This window comes from Hemiscyllium ocellatum, chromosome 17 (assembly GCF_020745735.1).
Source record: "Hemiscyllium ocellatum isolate sHemOce1 chromosome 17, sHemOce1.pat.X.cur, whole genome shotgun sequence".
NCBI lineage: Eukaryota > Metazoa > Chordata > Chondrichthyes > Orectolobiformes > Hemiscylliidae > Hemiscyllium > Hemiscyllium ocellatum.
In genome coordinates this window covers 71,116,251-71,134,274 of record NC_083417.1, presented here as the reverse complement: position 1 = coordinate 71,134,274, position 18,024 = coordinate 71,116,251, and the positions used below count along the sequence as shown (strand labels likewise).

Sequence of the window (18,024 nt, the reverse complement as noted above, 5' to 3'; positions counted from 1 at the left end):
TGTTTACCCAATGCAGTCGAGACCACATTATGAGCAGTGAATGCAGTAGACTAGATTGAATGAAGTGCAGGTAAAGTGCTGATTCACCTGGAAGGTGTGTTTGGGTCTCTGGATACTGAGAAGGGAGGAAGTAAAAGAACAGGGTTACACCTTCTGCAGTTGCAGGGGAATGTGCTATGGAGCTGTCTGCTTGGGGCAGTGGGCCTGACCCCAATTAATACCAGCACCCTCTGGGACAAAAATATAGTCATTCAGGAGAGTTTATCTGAGTCAGGTCTGTGAAGTTGGAGATTTTTCAAACTTTGCACACCCAACTTGGGAGTGAAAGTTTGACCTGTAGTCTCTAGTGACAGATCTATAATGCTGAGTAAACCTTGAATGGCAAAGATACAAATGCAACTGGACATGCAGTGAGAACAGGCAACACCTTTTTAGTAACAAAATCTGATATTTCTCATCAAACTGCTAGCTAAATATTAATAGCTTTCTGAAAAGAACTTTTAAAAATTGCCTTAGAGTTACATACACAATTTGCTGAGCCTACTTGATCAAGGTTAAAAATCCAGGTGCAGTTGATCAATCATATACAAGGTTAATAAATAGGATTAGTGAGGAGTATCAAATAAATAAAAATTACTGGAGAATGCCAACATGTCTTACTATAAGCCTGCAAGAGACTTTCATGAAATAGTTGCCATGGATATAAAAGTAAGGGACAAGAAAAGAAATACTTTCATTGCACATTTTGCAGAGATGGTGACCAGTTGTAGAATTTTCACAATAATGCTTTGGAATGGCAAAAATTACCATCGAAAAAATAATGGAGAAATGGATTTGGACTACTTTGGATACCAAACAAGGTTCTAACTGATAATGGAGAAGAATTCATGTGCTAGATCAACTATGAGCACCTTAAGGAAACAGCGCTTTCTGTGAATGGTGGGATAGCTCGAACCAGAGGAGTTCAAACTCAGCAAACACTCTTTCCATCTGTTGTGAGACAAATGTACAACAAAAATTTAAAACATGCACAAGAATAAAATCCTCGCTTACAGAGACTACACGACTGAGAGATTTATTACATGTTTAGTGGCATTGTTAGTTGCATTGTCAAACTGTCCTTTACAGTGCAGGAGTATTACAAGCAGATTATTTCTGCATGTGTGTTATGAATTACATGGACAACAAGTTTAATATGATCAGTCCGACTCTCCGTCTGGTGCAATTGTTGATATTGGAATATGAACTTGTACGCTGAGTTCAACCATCCTCTTGTACATTCCTCACGGCAATATCTTGACCAGTCAGAGTTAACCTGTCTGGTATAAATTTAAACTTGGCAGTTAACTGTCATCTTCTAAATAGTACATTCTCTAGGGCAATGTCTCTATCAATCAGAGTCCACTGGCCAAATAGCCGGCATGATGTTCACACATTGCTTAAAAACGCTGAATATCTTTGTTTTGTTTTCAGCAACACTCAAATTGTAAATTAAGTGTGTTTAATTGTATGTAGGCGATGAGCAATAACTGGAGATTCATTATACCCATATAAATAGAAACAGGTTAAAACAGTTCTTCTTGGGTTAGGCGATATATGTTTGCAGTGTGCAATTGTAAATAAGACGAAAGTGTGTAATAATTGACTCCAGTTCTATCTTTCTCCAACTGCTTTTCTGGGGAATACTATGGTCATCAGGGAAGGTCAACAAGTAATAATTTATCTGTCATTTTCGTCCTCTGCATATTATCAGCTCAATTTGTGCTTGTTTTTACTTATAAGTTAGATTCTTTATCTATTTAGACAAAACGCACAATCACATATTTCAAAGCACTTCATAGACAATTATTAGTTTGTAAATATATTCAATATGGTTTTCAATGTGCATAAGTCGTGCATAAGTAGTAGGCAATTTGTGAACAGCAAATTCCACAAACAGTGGTGATTTGAGCTGAGCAGGAAAGATCGGCCTGTTTCAGAGATCACCAAAGACAACACATTTGGCAAGGTGGCAATTTCTCAATATTGTGCATCAGTCTAAGTAGAGGTGACATTTGCAAGCACTAGCGTGAGTTATAAACCCAACTACATTGTACCATTTAGAACTCTGCTAGTTGAGCCAACAACAAAATGAGAGATGGAAGGTCTTGAGACAGTTGCGAAAACATTACAGTCTTACAAGGGACTCTCACACAAATTTATAACTGCATGGTTAAGATTTATTCCCAACCTGTAAATAAGTGGGACTGCTGATCCATCAGATTTTTTGCTTGTGAAAAGATGATGTAATCTTCATCACAGTAGAAAATGACATAGAATAAGGCACTTGTTATCAACAATTTTCAAACATTCCAGTGAAAGTTCTCTCTACATGCTCCGGTGTGTCTTGAGCCCCACTTAGACCTCAGCTCCATAAAACACTATTTTGAATTGATTGGTGAAATAACCAATCACTTGAAAAACTTGGCTCAGGGACAACACAGAAGATATCCCTAACTAATATAATTCATTTAATATAATACATTATCAGATTATCAGTTGGGTCAGCAATGTACTTGGATAGAAACGCACATGTGCTTTCTTCGGAAAAAAAAACCTAAAGCAAGAAGATGATTATTATTCACTGAGCATTCTCTCATGCATCTTAAGCAGGGTTTTAACTTAAGTAAATGACATGAGGTCACACAATTATTCTGATTTAATTGTTGCAAAATAGATTCCTAATTCAAACCTACGCAGCTTTCTCAGCATAAATGAATTTTAAAATATCCTCCAAGTCTAAACTTTTGAGTTTAAAACTTCTAGCATGGTAGGAATTAGAGAAATGTAGCAAGTCTAAAAAATACTTCATTTTATTTCGATAAGATAACCTTGTTTTAGGAGGACATTTGCATATCACAGGTGACCTCCACCAAATAAAAATTGTAATGGGTTCTGTGTATTGAAAATGCAGTAACAAAATGAGCCACAGTGTGACCATGACATAAAAATTGACCTGAAGATTTATGATCAATGATGTTGGCTCAGGACCAACATTGGCCAGATCAATGGGGAGAATTCCACCGCGGTTCTTTGAGTGTTGACAGGGATCTTGTATGTTCACCGGACTGGACAGACTCAATTTAATGTTTCCTCTGAAAGACTGCACCATCCCTGACACCACAGCAGGCCCTTAGCGCATGACTGGATTATCAAATTGGATGAGCAATAAATCTATTTCACTAGGACTACCTACAATCCAAGAATTAGTTTCTAAAAAACAACCTGAAAATTCAGTCTGCAGCCGTAATAGGCTGAAAGCACCCAAACTAGTCTGATCTTAGTAGCTAAGCGGACTCAGTCTGGTTAGTACTTGGATAGTAGACTGCCTGGGAGCAACAAGGCTAAAGAACTCTTGTGGCACAATGATAGTGTCCTTAGCTCTAAGCTAGGAGGCCTGGATTCACGTCTCACCTGCTCCAGAGATGCGTGATAATATTTCTGAACAGTTTAATTAGAAAAATATCTGAAAGTTTATTGCTACTGGGAAACCAATACGCTGTTCACCCCCAGTGTCAGGAGACACTGATGTCAGGACCTTAATTACACATTATATATCTACACAAAGATCAATTTTGAATAATATAATAAAAGAGAGAGAGAGAGATACATATATGAATTTGGGGCAGATTATGAGAGGTGATTGCACATTAGACAAGGGGTTCAAGAGGTTTGAGGCAAAGAAAGACAGAAAGAAAAGAATGAACACTGGAAAGGACAATGTTACAGTGTGTGAAACAATGAGATAGAAGTAAGAGCAAGGTGGATGGATGTACTTGAGTCAGGAAGATCTACGTGAGCATCAAGTATTGTACATTTATCACAAGCAAAAAAATTTAAATTTCAATAAATTTGCAAATGTCTGAAATGGTTTCTAAAACTAGGTGTCATCAATATAAGACACTTATTAATAAATCAAAGTAAGGAATTCAGGAGAAACCTCTTTACTCAGTGAATGTTTAAAATGTGGAGTCTGCTGCTACACCTGAAATGGTTAAAGTGAATAGCATAGATGCATTTAGGAGGAGGCAACATATGTATATCAGGGACAACAGAACAGAGAAATGTTTGCGAGTTGGTTATGAAGTATGTGAGAGGAAGCTCATGTGCATAAGCACAGGCATGTGGCAACTGGGCTGAATGACTTGTTTCTGTAAACTCCAATAATTCCATGCAACAAAAATTTTTTTTAAGAATTATCCTGTTCCTTACCTGCTCCACTCCTAATTCCACATTATCTTGCATTCGATTACAGCTCCAGGGAAGACACTTGCTATCTTTAGTCTCATCTGGCATCAGTTTCCCTGCATTATTCTCACTTAACAAATTTACCTGTAAGGATAAACATTAGTCTGATTGCACTGCAGAAAATTAACAGCATTTCTTTCATAGATCCTTATAGAAAACAGGACCGTCAGAATGCTAAGTGCAGTGAATTTAGATCGGTACAGCTGTATTGCAAATGCAACTTGCTGCTTTGTTCACATTCTTGGGGGGATCTGCTGTCAGCAGGATAAAATTTGGAATTTTTCATCAAAACAACACATCTTAATAAATAAATGTTATGGTATCCATTTACTTTTCACAACTGATAGATTTTTAGTTTAAGTCAATGAAATTCTTTTTTAGAAAATTTATTTTGCATTCATTCACATTACGAGATCATCCTGACCATCAAATACAGCCACAATTGAAAGTCTCGAGAATATCCCCATAAAGCTGATCAGAAAACTAACTATTGCTCCATTGTACTATCTGGCATATGTACATCAGTCATTGCTTGAGCACTTTACTTTGATTTCTCCATGCTGGAAAACTTTCCAGATCTTCAGTACTCTACCGTACCATGATGCTCTTGAGACTTATTCTTCTCCTGACAGGGGAAAAAGTTCCAAAGTCTCCAGCAAAGGACTGCCAGACAATCTCACTCAAATACATTTCTCAGGAAATTGATTAGTCTCCACCACAGGGGGAAGCCAGACTAAACCCCATCCCCATGGAACCTGTGCCCCATTTCCTTGTTGCCATGAAACAACAAGATAATGTAAGTTAATGCACTGTATTTCAACTTCTGCTTCGTTCTCAAAGGAGATTAAAGTTTTCAGAAAAAAACAACATTCACTAAAAAAAATGATCAACCAGGCAATGCAACAGTAAAAGAATCAGGGAAGGGAAGTCCTGCAGGGAATGTGCAAGACATAACTTTACATCAAAGCCAAACACATGCCTCGATGTGCTCATTTCCCTAACCCCAGCCTGCTCGCAAATTGTTATGCCATCAACTGGTACATCATTTTCTTTACATTCCAACACTAATAAGAACACTATCTCAGGCAGAGTCCAGATTTATAGGGTACTGTTTTGTCACACTGAAACCCATATAGGAACTTTGATGAGAGCAAACAGAAATTATTTGTCTATCCCAGAAACATTTTTTTTCTTGCTATAAAGTCAGCCAATTCAGGAACAGTTTGGACATCAGGTATTCCAGGCTGTGCTTGCAATAAATTTCAGGAGAAGGGAAAAGCCACACACTGCTTGTACCATGAAGAGCAAATGTTGTTCATTCATTCCATGTGTAACTCAACAGTATAACAGATTCTTTGCTCATTGAGTATTGTTGTTTCAAGCTCAGCAGTTTTATTGGCAATTTTTTTTAAAGTACTGTTTTGTCAATGCCTTCCATTTTCAGAAGCAGAGATAGGACGCAGGTCCATAGTCTACTTCAGTCAGAATGGGATCAATTCCGCACTGTTGGCATTATTCTATGCCATACCAGCCATCATTTCAACTGAGCTAACTGGCCCCCTAGCAATTACCTGATGTTGGAACTCTCACTGTTTTTTTTCTCCATTTTTGGTTGAAAGTGTAAGACTTGAAGCTGACCTTTAAACTGTGACCTGCAGTTATTTTTAAAAAAGAAGCAAGAACAAACAAATTGATATTTGTTTATGGGACATTGACTGAAAGTCAATTTCAGGTTCATTCTTGCTCAAGGAACACTTTCAGCTCTGGAAAAGTGTTATGCTCAACTGGAGGCAGATGTCTGGATATTAACAGGGGCTATCACAGTGAGGCCGGTGCTAACAAGTCTATAAAAGAAAATGTTGGCAAAAACAGAAAGAGGAATCAAAGTTTGAACTGTTTTTTTGTCAAAGCGATAGTAGCTGGCAAAGCTACTCCATGGAGATTTGATTGCTCCCTGGTTATCCTCCCATTATCAACTTACTTAAAGTTCAGATAATAGAATCTCAGTTATAAGAATTAAGTGACAATTCCTTGAGACCCATTGGAAGATATTTGAATTGATGTTGTCCGAAATCTAGCAAGATACTGACCTATGTGCCTGTGATACCATGTATTGTTGAAAATGCTTGAATGAACTAGCCAGTTACATCTCTCGTTTTTCTTTTAATTTATTCTTTAACTCTGTCTGTTTGTCAGTCTGACTATGTGTGAGTGGTAGTTATAATCAAAGAGGAGTGCTTTAAGTCACAGACATTAATTAGATTGCCTTATTTAACTTTGCTCAACTTAAAGCTACTGCATTAATAATAAATTGTTCATTCTCATTAAAGTTTAAACTTTGTGCCTGGTGTTAGTTACTCACAAAGTCTAGTTAGGAACCATTGGAGCAATTTTGAAGGTCATTGAATGTTTTAATTTTACAGTGTTGCAAACACAGGGATAGCGAGGCTGATTTGATTTGGCTGTCTGTGTCATAACACGAGACTGCGAGTTAAGTGCATATTTAAATACTAATGAAAAACATATCCTCTTATCAATAAGCAGCAATTTATTACTTCCAAGATTTGAGAAACTTCTCTCAATAACAAAAAGCTAGGTCAGGATATTTTGCCATTGACCTACCAGAATTAAAGATTGAATCAGACAGCTGACAGCAAAAAATAGAGGGGAGTTGCATCCTTTCTGAACTCTGTAGTCTAACGTAGTTCTGGAGTATTAAAGTTAGGGTGATTTTGACATATAGCAGTTGCTTCTTGGACCTGTTTTATTTTCTTAAATATATGGTGGGGTGCCAATTAATTAAAGTAGATAAGTAAATGTGACACAACATATCTCCAACTGCTGATAACAATATTTTGGAACTGGTTTAAACAAGTGCACTCTGAGCTAATGTATACTGAGGTAAATCAAGACCACTGGAGATTTGCAATTGGTGTACTGGATACCTCATGTCCTTCTGTGAGACTGTTAAGTGAAATTTCTTTCGGTAAGCCCAGGCCTTCGCGTGTTTCATTCTCAGCATCAGTTTTCTCTACATCATTTTCATTGATATTGGAAAGTGACATTTTTCTGGGGAGGCAACATAATAATCACATGATTAGAAATACCATAAAATGAGCGATTAGATAATGGCTGCTTTAAGGCTCAATGATACTAAAATAAATGTGTGCATACAAGGACACTATAGAATTAGCAACAAATAAACCTTTACACCGAGTGAAAACTCCTTGGTAAAAGTTGATGGGCTAGCATCAGTCCTACTTTACAGGCCTCCCTGCCAAACTCAGAAGCAAAGAATAGTGATATTTCAGACTCATTTTGTAAATGGAGCCCCCAAGTACAAACTGTACATTAATTTTCAAGTATTGCTATTTTCTTTCATGATTTAGACATTGAAAGTATATAATATCAAACTCATTATGCTTGCTTTGGTTTTGTAGTGTTTGGAACAAAATTGGCCAGGTGGATCGCATTGAGTTTGTGTTGCCTGTTTGGAGCTGTTAATCTAGGTCAATCATGGAGCCCTGGCTGACAGATATTAACAGGAGTGTCAGGGTATCAGTTCGCTCTGAGAGCTGACTCTGAGGGAGCTGGATCCATGTCAAGGACTCTCCGCGTGAAAAAAAGGGTGAATTGTGATGGGATACCAGCCTCTGTGGAGTTTGTACATCAGTCATTGGCACCATTAGTTTCCCTAGCAGATTTTCTCAAGAGATAATTATTGTATTTATTTCTTCTCCTTTTACTCCTTGATTATTTGGTGATTTTGGAATTTTAGAATCAAAGTGCTCATTGTTCAGCAGCAAAATATATCAGGTGATTCTAACTCATACATAAGGATGCTTTAAGGTTCTCTGCTTTTCTGATTTCTGAGATTATTCTGCAGATAATGTCAAATTTCACACCATAATAAGTACTTGCTTCCCTGTGGACGTAGATATTTTACGTACTGTCTGAGAAATTATACAGAGTTCAGTTCCAACATCCAAAGCAAACAACGCGTGTTAAATATTTGGAAAGTGACTTGAACTGTAACATACAATATTTTTCCCCAAAACAATGCCACATCATTTGAAATGATGCAAGTTTTTTTCTGTGTTGTTGAGAGCTATTTGCACCACCCTGCCTGGAAAGGCAAGATTTCCATTCCATTGCATCCTATTCAGATCATAAACAGCACCAAACCTAATGCTACTAAATATAGCATATCTATGTCACTCTCTGTGGGGATATTGTGACCTTGGACCACCCAGTAAAGATCTCTCTTTAGTTTTTGCAGATGCCTAGTGGAACATAGTTTAAAAGTATTACAAACTCAATATTATCCTCTGTGCATGGAAGCTGTGCTTTTTAAGTGCTTGTACATCATCATTTCCACCTTGCACTTATTACATTGGATGAAAACAGGGCAGCTTTTGTCTGACTGGAGAATCACAGTCTATCCTGCTTTCAATATTTAGTTCCTGCTATGGTGGAAGATATTATATCACATAAGAATTCTGCACTTTGTATAAGCATTAAAATCTCTGGGGAGGAACCTTAGATAATTGAATGTACAATTATGTAACAGTCTGAGTTTAGTTGCATCATCCAATTTACACCCAATCTAATTTCAATCTGTAATGGCCATTATCTGCCCATGTGGCAGGTAAAATTACACTCCTTGTCCCATATACAATATCCAGACAGATCGACAGATTTACATTTCAGCCATTTTAGATTATTGCAGGCAGATTTTCTCCTAGCATTGTTATGCATGTCTGCTTAAAACAGTGCAAGCAGGAACTGTAAAGTAACCTTGGGAGTTTGGTCTCTGATGGTCTGCAAACACTTTGATATTAACACAAATGACACAAGGACAAGATATGAATGATTGACAGGATGTATATGTAACAAAGGAACAATAAAAGACTTCAAAAAATCCAATAAATATGTCTGAATTGTAGAATATACATTCTAACCTGTCGGAGTCCTCAATAACCATGGTACCTTCCTCCAAGGGTAATTCATCTGTGAGTTTTGTCTCATCTTTAACATTCTTGGTCTCCAAAACCACAATTTCTGCTGTTGATTTGCAAACTGGTGAACTATTTGGAAACACAAACACACAGACAATTATGAGGTAACATTCAATTTGAACTACCTTTCCAGAAAGCTCCTACAAACAACAGAAAACCAAATGTGTTCAATCTACTTTGTAGCCTATCATGTATTCGTTTAAAAATAAATCAAGGGAAGCTGCCAAACTCTAAATTGATCTGATCAAACAGTAGCTCCTTGTGCCCCCACCCTCAAAACCCACATTTTTACATAATATCCTCTAATCCGGCAACCACTACAATCTAGAAGGACAAGGGCAACAGATACATGGGGACACCATGCACTCACCATCCTGACATGGAAATATATTGCTGCTCCTTCAGTGTTGCTGAGTCAAAATCCTGGAACTCCCTAATGGCATAGTGGGTGTGCCAAGTTGACTGCAGTGCTTCATGAAGGCAACTCACCAGCACCTTCTTAAAGGTAATTAGCAACTGGCAATAAATGCTGACCCAGTCAGCCACACCCACATTCCATGAATGAATAAGAAAACACAGAACCTGAAAGCTTTTCTTTTGACCACTGAATCTCCCTGTGAGTCTAACCTCAGAACTGCTTTTGCACCAAAATAGCTGCATACACACACAGGCACTATGTATTCCAGCTCTTACATTTACTTTGTTTAATATAAGAAATGATGTTTGATTTTTATACAATCAAGTCCAATGACAGTTGCTGCAGACACCAACCCCACCATCAGCCTGGTAAGCTGAGTCCAAAAGCTTTGTACTGAGGACTTCTAAAGGGATGGACAATGAACTAATTAACGATGATCAAAGGTACCAGTGATTCAGTTGGAGATGGCCAAAATCAAGCCCCTATCTCTCATGAACTGCTAGGTTTACAGCCATTTCCTCAGAGGTCCACTCAAAGGCCAGGCAAGAGCTGCAGCCCACTTGGATCCATTTCAAGACTCAGCTGTCATGAGATGAGAGCTAGCTCAGTTTAAAGAGGCAAATAAGAGCGAACTACCATAGCTGCTGGAATTCTGAAATAAGAAGAAAAATGACGGAGAAACTCAGAATCTGAAGAAGAGTCATATTGGCTTCAGAATGTTAACTCTACTCCTCTTTCTACAGATGCTGCCACACCTGCTGAGTTTCTCCAGTATCTTCTCTTTTTATCTCAATTTATAGACTTTGGCTTCACAAATTTACCCATCCATCTCAAGTTACATCTAAAGGAAGCACTGAGTTAAATCACTGGTGCACATACAGGGAAGCAAAATGATAAAAAATTGAGCATTACATTAAATTACAACACTGTGAAAGCATCAGGAAGAAGTTGACAATGTTCCTCCATGTATTCTGCAGCACAATTCATTTCTTGAGGCTTCTGTGCCTCTGTATCTGACACACAAATTGCATTTGTACCAGAGTTAGGAGAAAGCTTGATGAATTTCCGAATCTAGATCAGAGGAAGCAGAATGTTTGCTCGCTGGACTGAGTAAAAATCAAGAACATTTATATGTGATTTAAATAATTTATTGACATCAATTGTTATCTTGTAGTCCTGATACATTTTGAAGTAATATCATGTTAGAGTTCTTTCATCAATTTTCTGGAATCTTGGAATGGTGGAACAGATTTGAAGAATTGAAATGGTCAACTGTTCTTCTGGGCTAGCTACTTGTAGAGGTGGGAATCAGTAGGTGGGTTAACTTCCGGGTTGCAAACCCATCACTTCTGTGAATCTGGAGCTGACTGGATTTCTATTAATGCAGAAGCCAAATGAAAGAGATGGCAAGTCTGCCAGGCAAATAGTGATGGGGGGGAATGGAGTCTCCACCGTTAGACAGGCAACTGCAACCATTGCTGTAGCTGCATTTGAGACCGAGGACCCTAGTTTTGCAATTTCCAGAAATGTGAAGATAACATAGTGAATTACCTCTCAATCTAACTGTGAAATCAGAAACTGTAGGAGACTCTCCTCTAATGATAGGTAGAGGTAGATTGTAGAAACATAGTTTCTACTGAGAAGAATTTTCCCCTCCTTCACCTTGTTTGGTGAGAGCTATTTTTAAAAGTTTGAAAAACTAATTTGGACGAATGTTGGAACGTTGACCTTCCTTGTTGTCCTTGGTCCTGCGTGAGCAGCATGTAATGAAAATGTTTTAGCATTGAAAGCACATGAATAAAATGTTTTAACAGGGCTGTTTGCAGATAAGAAACCTGAAGTAAAAGACTTTTCTAGGAAATGCAAATGAAGATTTTTTTAACTGAACAACTTTTCAATAAATAGTTACTTGTGTGTGAAGAAATGTATTTGCACATTGCAGATGTTTATAAATCAATGTGTTCAGACATGTTATCACACATCTCTGGGTCAGCTGTGACTTGAATCCAGACATAGGGATGCTCCCACCATTTATACATTATACACTTGTCGTTTACCAGTCATGCTAACTCTGCCATAATTTACTTTCACTATAGAGGTAACATGAACAAACAACAACATTTAACCAAATATCTTAATGACCAGCAAATGGTTGCTGCACATGTTCAGAAGGGGACCTTGACATTAGCTGACTGTGACAGGTTGCAGACAACAACACCTCCACCTCTTCAGATGGTACCCTCATAGCTGCAGCAGATACAGGGGTGAGGGAAGAAATTGGAGGCAATGGGTTCAAGAAGGCTGGAGCTGCTGAGGCCGGGAAGCTGGAAATGAAGTAAAGTTTTCCCTCCCTACCACTTGATACCCGGCTAGGATTCAGTTGAGGGCAATGCAATGTTTAGAGTATGAACAATGCAAGTGCTGGCGATGGATAGTCTATGAGTTTCTAGCCAGGCGGAGGGGCAGCTGGATCAGTCCGCTCTGGAAATATCTTGGGTAGACATAGCATCAGTTCCTCATGATGTCAGGTTAAAGCTGAAGACAGTAAGTCTGTAAGAGGAGAAGTCTAAAAATATGCCAAGATATGGACAAAAGGAGTCTAGCAAGGCACTTTTCAATGTGCCAGTTCTGCCAGCTGATCTTGGCACACCAGGTGGATTCTTCTACCTGTTTGCAAACTAAACAGAGAGAAGAAAAGATGGATAATCATGGCAGGCATCAACAACCCAGCATTTTGTTGAATTAAAAATCTAACTACAAAAAAGGCACATCCAAATCAGAACCAGAAATTATTTTAAAATGGGACAAAATAGAACAAGTTCCATCCCAAACTACTTGAATGGTGATTCCTTCGGTACATTACAGCCCAGTATCGCCACCCCAACACAAAAAAAAATTGGGAATGATAGAATTGATAATAGTCCATAAATGAAAGTCACAGACAAATCAAATTTCATTTGGATACTCTGGTTTGAGATCCAGGGTTTCTTGAGTGATGAACATCATCCATCTAAATTTGGTCTTTTTCTCCTCTACCTTCTTATTTCTCGGAAGGGTACATTAGTCTCAGTACCAGTGTTCAAGGGAGGTTTGAAAGCATCAGACTAGGATTCAACCAATTAAGATCCAGTGCCTCCACATGGACAGCATGTGTATGATACATAGTGGATGAGGCAGTCATGCCCTCCATGGTGAACAGCTTGATAAACTAACCACCGTACTGTACAGGAGAGGAATAAAATCAGCCATGTTTCGCTTTCATCTATCATCATTTATGTATATTGGTGCAATGTCTTAACCATACATTTCTGCCTACCACCTCACACATTAAAAAGAACATCAGTTAGGCTTGAATTCCTAACACCAGAATTAAACCCCAGCAGAAATAAGGAGGAGGATAAGGGGGATAAAACTGGAAGGTACTGGGTCATAAGGGAAGACAACATTCAAGTTGTTTTGAAAGATACAGACCTTCTTAAATGCAGTAGTCCTTGTAGTTAATGCACTCCCACAAAGCAATTTGATTGGGAATTCCAGAATTTTGACTTATCAATGATGAGGGAATTGCCATCCAAGTAAAAGATGGGATGTTTGCATAAAGACGTAAAGGTATTCTTGTGCACATGCTGCTTAAGTCCTTGCAGGTGGTGAACATTGAGAATTTTGGAGATGCTACTGAAAGAACATGGGCAAGTTATTGAAAGTCACTTACAGATAATATAGCTATGGTGTTGTTGAGTGAGTGTTGTTTAGTCTGTTAGACTAAAAGTAAAAAGATTTACAGGTTAAGAATGGCTTCTATCAAAGGCAAAAGGGTCAATATGTGTGTTGAACCAGAGGACATGGGTGAGGTCTTGAATCAAAAGTTATCATCTGTATTCAGATGGAGGTGAGGTAGAAGATATTGTAACTGGAGATTTCAATTAGGGTGGTCAAGTTCAACACCATATTAAGATTAATAAGGAGGAGGTATTAGATGCTTTAGTGAGCATACAGATGCATAATTCCCCAGGGCATAGCGAGATATATTCCAGGCCACAATGGGAGATAAGGAAAGAGATTGTTGGGCCCCTAGTGAGATATGAAATACTTCGCTAGCCACAGGTGAAGTGCCAGATGATTGGAGGATAGCTAATATTCAAGAAGGGCAGAAAGGAGAGGTAGTTACAGACCAGTTAGTCTGACATAGCTGGTGGGGAATTTTCTTTTTAGATTACTTACAGTGTGGAAACAGGCCCCTCGGCCCAACAAGTCCACACGACCCACTGAAGCGCAACCCACCCAGACCCATTCCCCCGCATCCACCCCTTCACCTAACACCATGGGCAATTCAGCATGGCCAACCCACCTAACCTGCACACTCCCGGACCGCAGGAGGAAACCGGAGCACCCAGAGGAAACCCACAGAGATATTGGAAAAAATTTTGAAGGACAGGATTAATCAAGATTTGGGAAGGCAGGGATTGATCAGAGATAGCAGCATGGATTTTATGGAGTAATCCTACCTGACTAATTGAAGTTTTTGAAGGTGATTAAATACATTGATGAGGGTAATGCAGTTGATGTGGTTTGCATGGCCTTCAGTCAGGCCCTTGACAAGGTTCCATATGGAAGGCTGGTCCAAAAGGTCACAGCCAGTGGGATCCAAGGCAACTCAGCAAACTGCTTCCAGAATTAGCTTGCAAATAGAAGGCAAAGGGTGATTCTGGAACAAAAACAGAAATTACTGGGAAACCCAGCAGGTCTAGCAGCATCTGTGGGGAGAAAGGAGAGTTAATGTTTTCAGTCTGATGACTCTTCATTGGATATGACCGCAGCTAGGAAAAGGTGGTATTTATGCATAAGACAAGGCGGATAGGAGGAGATGGAGCCCAGAGAGAGAGTGTGTGTGTGTGAGAGAGAGAGAGAGAGAGAGAGAGAGAGAAAGAGAGAGACATATGAAAGAGGTAGGCAGATAAGGGGTTTACTGATAGTAGGCCAGGACAGAAGAGAAACTAAATGAATGACAATGACAGCTGACAGTAATAGAGAATAGGCAACACATGTCTTCACAGGACCAGAGTGTGGGAGTTGGTAAAAAAACAGGGAAGGACAGAATAAGGCTCTAAAGTTATTGAACTCTATGTTCAGCCCAAGCAGCTGCAGGGTACCCAGGAGGAAAATGAGATGCTGTTCTTCCAGCTTGCACTGAGCCATAGTGGAGCACTTCACCAGACTGTGCTAAATGTTTTGACATGGCAACACAGAGGTGTGTTGAAGTGGCAGGCAACTTGAAGCCTGGGTTATTTTAATGGACAGAATGTAGGTGCTCTGCAAAAGTGGTCACCCAGTCTGCATTTTGTAATGGTGGAGGGTTGTTTGCATGATTGGAAGCTAGTGATCAGTGATGTACACATGGATCAAGGAGCATGTCTTGTTACAACAGTTTAAAACATTGGTTGGGCCGCATATAGAATTCTGTGTGAAGTTGTAGTCACCACGCAATCGGAAGAATGTGATTGCACTGGAAAGGGTGTAGACGGGTTTCATCAGAATGTTGCCTGGGATGAAAGGGCTCACTTAAAAGGAGTGATGGATAAGCTGGAAGAGGATCAGATGGAATCTGATTGAGGTATGCAATATTATGAGAGACACAGATAGGGTAAATTGTGTGAAGTTTTTCCCAATGGCAGACATGTTTAAGACCAGGTGGCATAAACTTAAGGTGAGTATAGTTTGGTGAGGATCAAAGGAAACTTTTTTCCACCCAGAGAGAGGCTGAAATATGTAATTTGCTACTTGAGAGGGCAGTGGCAGCAGGTCTACCCGCAACATTTAAGAAGCAGTTGAGTACTTATAATGGGAAGGTGCAGTAGGATATGGACCAAGTGCAGAAAAGAGGATTAATGTAGTTCAGTATTTGTTGGTCAACATTGACATGATGGGCCAAGTGGCCAGTTTCTACCTTTTATGACTCTATGACTCATTAATTAAACCAACAGCATTTTTTCCATGGAATTGCTGATTTTAGCCTGAAAACTGACTGCTTTCAATAAAATGCCTGAATTGTTAAGTTACTGTGCTATGATTCAGTTTTAACTGGAATATTTTCTCATTCTGTTTTGTTTGCAGCCATGTTTTTCTATGTAGTACAGGTTTTCTATCACTGGATATTACTGATGGACTGGCATAAACAAAATGCCTGACTATGAAAGAGGTTAGGGATTATTTATTGCAACCCACGCATAATAATTGCTGAAGATAAATGCTGAGACAAATTACAGACACACGTCAACTGCTGGACAACAATTTTTTTCGAAATGCTGAAATTGTTTGGTGTGCAATTTGTTTTGAACATCAGTGAATGGAATTTGCAAACATGATTACTCCAGGAACAGCACTGTCAGCAGATACTTAATTTCAAGTTCACAACTTCCACACAAACATTCATTCAAAATGATGATGTTCATAAGAACTCTTTCAACATTTTACTACTTAGACAAGTGAGTGTGAAGGCAAGGAATTGTACAGCAAGATTACGCACATTTAACCAATTGAGTACTCAATTCCACAGACAACCCATAATTGATAGAAGTCTTGGATTTATAGAACTCTTCTCAAAACTTTTGTACGTCCCAAATTGGTTTCCAAGTAATGAACTAATTTTGAAATGTTATCACTATTGTAATGGTGAAAACACAGTAGCTGGTTCGAGCACAGCAATGTTGCACAAACCGCAATGTGATAATAATCAGATCTGTTTCAGAGGTGTTGTTTGAGAGACAAATATTGGCCAGGAAAATAAGGAGGACTTCTTTGCATTCATTAGAGTTATATCAACTTGAGAAAACAGATGGAAATTTCAATGAATGTGAAATCCCTGCTTTCGCATGCAATGAAGCCTGAACCAACACACTCTATTCCAAGGCAACAATGTTATCAACTGAGTCACAGCTGATGTGGAACTATGAAATGTACGTTCTTTGATGAGGTTCAAATGTCCAAAGAGACACCTCTGAGATGTTTTGTTGATTACTAAACTACGAGCAGCTTGCATCAAATACTCTCAAGGACCAGTTTCTTGCCTTTGTGAATTACATCTTGCCACACTCACCTCCTTTGCCAACAAAAAACTGCACATATTGAAATGGTGGCAGGACTTCCACCTGACATTTTAAAACTTGAAAGAATCTTGTGAGGTCTGTGAAAATGTAGTCTTACAGATCAGCTCTTGATTTCTGGATTGCTGTTGTGTGGGTTATTGTCAGAACTGATATTGTTTCTGTTTTCTCAAGCTGTGAAATGAGAATGTTTTTGGTCAGTGAGGCTATCTCAAGATGGATTTATGTTGCTCCTTTTGCAAAGTGGAAGATTGCCATGTGGAAGCCATCCAAGCCTACTTAATCAGCAGCTCATCTACCAACTTAAACATTCACTGTCAAAGTATTTATCATAAAGAAGATGGATCACAGCATCTTTGCAAGCTTCAACAATACATTGTAAACATGCAGCCTCCACCATCGAGAAGCATAAGGGCAGCAGATGCATGGGAACATCAACACCTGTGAGTTCCTCTCCAAGTCATACACAGCCCTCACTGGAAACTATATTGCCATTCCTTGATTGTTAAAATCCTGACACCACTTTGGGTGTACCTACATCACGGAATACAGAATTTTAAGAAGACAACTCACTGTCATCTGCTTAAGGGTAACTGGGAAGAGGTAACAAATACTAGCCTTGCCCACATCTCAATAATGAATTTAAAAATGAAAACCATCAATCTTTGTCTGAAATACAACTTGAACCAGTGGAGACTTTCTTCCTGATTCCCATGAACTTCAACTTTGCTAAGGTTCTTTGATGCCAAACTGAATCAGCTAGTACCTTGAAGTTAACAGCAGTCAGTTCTTTTATCCATTACTCGAAGCAAAGCCATAATGATATCCAGAGGTAATTGGCCCTGGCGGAACTTAAAGTGAGTCATGATGACCAAGTTATTGTTGAGTAAGTATTACTTGATAGCAGATAGAAAATGGCACCTTCCATCACTTTGCTGATAATTGAGAATAGTGAAATAGCAGATAATTGCTTGGATCGAGTTAGTCCTACTTTTGTGGGTGGGACAAAATGGGAAATTTTCCACATTGTTGTCGAGACACCATGTTGCAGCTAGATTGAAACAGCTTGAATAATGCCATGGCTAATTTTACTATAGCAAAAACGTTGTCAGGGTCTAAAGTCTTGAATGTATCCAGTGCCCTCATTTCTTGATATCATGCAGAATGAATATAAAATAGAATAGAATCGCTACACTGTGGA

General features: G+C 38.8%; 1 protein-coding gene across 1 annotated transcript in view; it reads right to left on the bottom strand.

Moving 5' to 3' along the window:
• Positions 1 to 18,024, bottom strand: part of hydin (HYDIN axonemal central pair apparatus protein) — an 888,678-nt gene that overhangs the window by 353,368 nt on the left and 517,286 nt on the right. The window contains exons 25-27 of the mRNA XM_060837518.1: positions 9,249 to 9,374; positions 7,233 to 7,356; positions 4,252 to 4,371 (exon numbers count right to left, since the gene is read on the bottom strand). Coding sequence (XP_060693501.1) covers positions 4,252 to 4,371; positions 7,233 to 7,356; positions 9,249 to 9,374 — 370 coding nt within the window. The remainder of the gene's footprint in view (positions 1 to 4,251; positions 4,372 to 7,232; positions 7,357 to 9,248; positions 9,375 to 18,024) is intronic.